Here is a 4,375-nt window from a genome sequence, read left to right as displayed (position 1 = left end):
ACAGTACACGTAGCAAGGTGTATATATATATATATATACATACATACATACATACATACATACGTAATACATATACATATACATATACATACACACACACATATATATGTATATGTATATATATATATATATATATATATATACATATACACACATATACACATATATATACACATACACATACATATATAAACATACACACATACACAAATGTGATCAAATAAGGCTGTGAAAATAAATCTGCTTTGTTAATCCTTTTGATCTTTTATTAAAAAAAATCACAAAAATGTAACCTTTCATCGGAGAATAAGAATTTAAAATGGGGGGAAATATTATTCAGTCCAGTAAGTGTTCATCTGGAAATATGACTACTGATAAAAATCAGTCGAGATTTGACAGAAAAAAGACACGTGAAGCAGCAGCTGAAGCTGGACGTTTCTACAATTGCACTACAAGAGCTTTGACCTGTTAAAAAACTCTAAACTGTCAATCAGAGACAGAAAGCATGGAGTAGATTGAGTGCGACCGCTTTAACAGCATCATGTAGATCAGTTCGTGTGTTTAATGCTGTGGATGAACAGTGTGTGAGAGTGAAATCTCTTCTCCTGCTCCTGTCCTCAGGTCATGCTGGCGGCCTCCTATTGGTCTCTGCTGGCTCCTGCTATCGAGATGGCCGAGGAGTCTGGGAAATATGGCGACTTTGCCTTCTTCCCTGTCGCTGTGGGTTTTGCGCTCGGGGCTCTGTTCGTTTATATCGCAGACCTGATGATGCCCGTTCTGGTGAGTTGTGCAATCATTTCCAACATGCATTACAAACAGGGTCTCTAATAAAATACTGCAAATCTGCCAGTTGGTTCTAAATCAGTTTTATAATTTATGCAATCAAAAGTGTTCAAAGAAATCACTTTGCATGAATTTAAATGTTGTTTACGCAAGTAAATACAGTGTATTATTAATACATATAATAAAATGGTATTTTGGTACATTTTATTTTAGTGTCATTTGCTCTTAAAGTGTTTTTTAGGTTGTTTAATCCACATTACAACTATTGTTTTTATTTTTTTTAATAATCTCTATCATATATTCATACTCATTACATGGATGTGGTATGATATTGATGAGAATGATGCACAGTATATTAAGAATCTGTACTTCCTTCATCCCTCTCATGACTTGACATTTGGAAAATATCCCCTAAATTATTAAGATATGCAGATAATTGAGATATGGTTCCTGTGGCTCAGTGGTAGAGCATTGCGTTAGCAGCGCATAATCAGTCGTATAAATATATGGCATTCGTCTGTTCCCGTTCCCATTAATGCAGTGTCAGTCAATTATTTATTGCTACATCAATCACATAATGCTATATCAATAATACTTTTTCCCCCAATTGTATGATATAAAATTCATACATACTGGTAAAAAATGTATAGCCTGAATGCACTGTACGTCGCTTTGGATAAAAGCATCTGCTAAATGCATAAATTAAATTATACATTATAAAAATTAGATAATTAAAGTTCCTCGCTGCAATGAAACTGCTCACTGGAGTGCAGTCAGATGAGCTCTTATTAAATGGTAATTTCGTATTTATTGCAATTCTGCGATAAAAAGGCATTATCTTGAAAATGGGACATTTTGAATTGTACTAATTTAAGGAAAATCCTGCATGCAATGTATGTATGCACTTTGGAATAATTAAAAAGATATTTTATTTTTTTAATGTTTTTTCAAGAAGTCTCTTATGCTCACAAAGGCTGCATTTATTTGATGCATACAAAAATACTGTAAAAACAGTAATATTGTGAAATATTAGTACCATTTCAAATAACTTTTCTATGTGAATATGTTGTAAAATGTAATTGATTGCTGTGATCAAAACTGAATTTTCAGCATCATTACTCCAGTCTTCAGTGTCACATGATCCTGTTTTTGTGGAAAATGTGATACAATACCAGTGAAAAGTTTGGGGTTAGTAAGATTGAAAAAAAAGAAAGAAAATGAATAAAAACAAATTAAGAAAATGAATACTTTTATTAATCAAGGCTGCATTAAATTGATCAAAAGTGACAGTAAAGACATTTATAATGTTACGAAAAGATTTCTATTTCAAATAAATCTTCTTTTGAACTTTCTGTTCATCTGTGAATCTTGAAAAATGAAATGCATCACAGTTTCAACAAAAATATCGGTCAGCACAACTGTTTTCAACATTGATAATAATCAGAAATGTTTCTTGAGCAGCAAATCAGCATATTAGAATGATTTCTGAAGATCATGTGACACTGAAGACTGGAGTAATGATGCTGAAAATACAGCTGCGCATCACAATTACAGTTTAACAGATATTCACTTAGAAAACAGTTAGTTTTTACACACACACACACACACTCACATACTCACACTCACTCGCACACACGCACACACGCACACTCGCACACTCGCACACACACACACACTCACGCACACACACACACTCACACTCACACTCACACTCGCACACACTCACACGCACTCACACTCACGCACACGCACAAACACACACACACACACACACACACACACACACACACAACACACACACACACAGCAGGTACAGCACAGCATGTGAATGAGGACTGGAGGGACTTGAGATGATTCTTTTACCATCTTACATTTACTCCGATGACCTTCAGAAAGTTCAGCTCTTCCTACACACACTCTTTCATTCAGGTTCGGTCTGTTTTATCTTTTTTCCTTATTTCCCTCTATATCGTCTCTCTCCACTTCAATGCCATTTTCCACACAGTCTCACTAATGTCTTTCTTTGCATGCGTCTCTCATGCTGTCAGACTCACACACGCTCATGGTGCTGGATATTGATTCTGACAAGCAAAAAACATGATCTTGTTCATTTTACATCAGATTGACTGGCCCTCACGTACAGTACGCGTCAGAGTCTGATGTGATTGATATAACAGAAGCCGCTTTATTACTGTGTAGATGTCATGAGACTCTCAGGTTAACAGCTTGTGTCTCTCACACTAGCGTATATTATTCCATCATTACTGTATCTGTGAACGCATTAGCCCCTGCTGTTGTGTGAGACATGAGGATGAGAACTAGCTAACATTTCGTTTTCATTAAGCATGTGTGAATAACTAATAGTAGCAAGTTTGCTGGGTGGCCCTAAGCAATACTTCACCCAAAATAAAAATTTTCACACTAAGGATGATATTATTATTATTAGCCTATTATTATTATTATATATATTTTTTTATTTACTAAACGCATATGAATGTCTTTCTTGCACAGAGCATAAAATGAATACTTATATAATAAAATACTATAAATGTTTAGTATAATATACGTATGTGACCCTGGAGCACAAAACCAGTCATAAGGGTCAATTTTTCGAAATTGAGATTTATACTGCGCATTAAATATCGCATGCGATTTATCGTGCAGCCCTACATATTACACATATGCATACTTCTTTTTATATTTATTTTTATGTTTAGATTTTTAATGATTTAATATAATATTGAATATTTATATCTATATTTATTTACTTATTATAAAAATGGTACACATATTCGTACAGAACATTTCGGTACGGGTCTTTCGGTTCGGTGTGTTTTAACCACTGCACGAGTGGAACTTAATTAGAAACTTCCAGTTTAATATATTGTTACTTTTGATAAGAAACAAAGTCTCATCTTTCAAATTATGTCCATTTTTTTCAGGAAATTCATACAATGCATGCCAGTTTTGGTGCTCTGTGATGTGACAGCTTGTTGGTTTGCAACAGAAGTGAAGTCTAGAGAAGAGCATTTAGTGAAATATTGCACTATATATTCATATTTGACTTTACCTGTTAGTGATGTCTTCATTATTGAATGCATGTTTAAATAAATCTGTTATGAAACAAGTTATGACTTGTATCACTGTGTAAATGATTGTATTTCAACAACAAATAGGCCTAGAAATTAATGTAAAAACTGCGTTATGTGCAATTTACATGTTTACATTATTTGTTTGATTATTATATTTAAAAATAAATAGTAGCCTAATTAAATTTAAGTTTTGGGGTCTGTTGTTAACTGTAACCTTATAGTAATGTAAAAGGGCTCCCTATTTAGAGCATAACCTAAGGTAGATTTTAACCTTAAGAAAATTTTAATTGTAATTGAATTTATTTAAAGAAAGAGCAATTTGACACACACACATATATACACACAGTATATGTACTCTATGTGTGTGTGTGTGTATATATGAGTGTGTGTCAAATTGCTCTTTTTTTTAATTTTGATTAATTTATTAAATTCACGGGCAACAGCTCTGGTGGACATTCCTGCAGTCAGCATGCCAATTGCACGCTCCCTCAAAACTTGCG

The 4,375-nt window shown here is 33.6% G+C and overlaps 1 protein-coding gene across 1 annotated transcript in view; it reads left to right on the top strand.

Moving 5' to 3' along the window:
• The window catches only part of slc39a11 (solute carrier family 39, member 11), a 107,285-nt gene that overhangs the window by 10,379 nt on the left and 92,531 nt on the right, over nucleotides 1–4,375 (top strand). Inside the window, exon 4 of the mRNA XM_016440830.1 lies at nucleotides 622–780. Coding sequence (XP_016296316.1) covers nucleotides 622–780 — 159 coding nt within the window. The remainder of the gene's footprint in view (nucleotides 1–621; nucleotides 781–4,375) is intronic.

The sequence above is a fragment of the Sinocyclocheilus anshuiensis genome, unplaced genomic scaffold, assembly GCF_001515605.1.
Source record: "Sinocyclocheilus anshuiensis isolate Anshui unplaced genomic scaffold, SAMN03320099.WGS_v1.1 scaffold454, whole genome shotgun sequence".
NCBI classification, from domain to species: domain Eukaryota; kingdom Metazoa; phylum Chordata; class Actinopteri; order Cypriniformes; family Cyprinidae; genus Sinocyclocheilus; species Sinocyclocheilus anshuiensis.
Note: the sequence above shows the minus strand (reverse complement) of the source record. Positions and strands in the feature narration are given on the sequence as shown.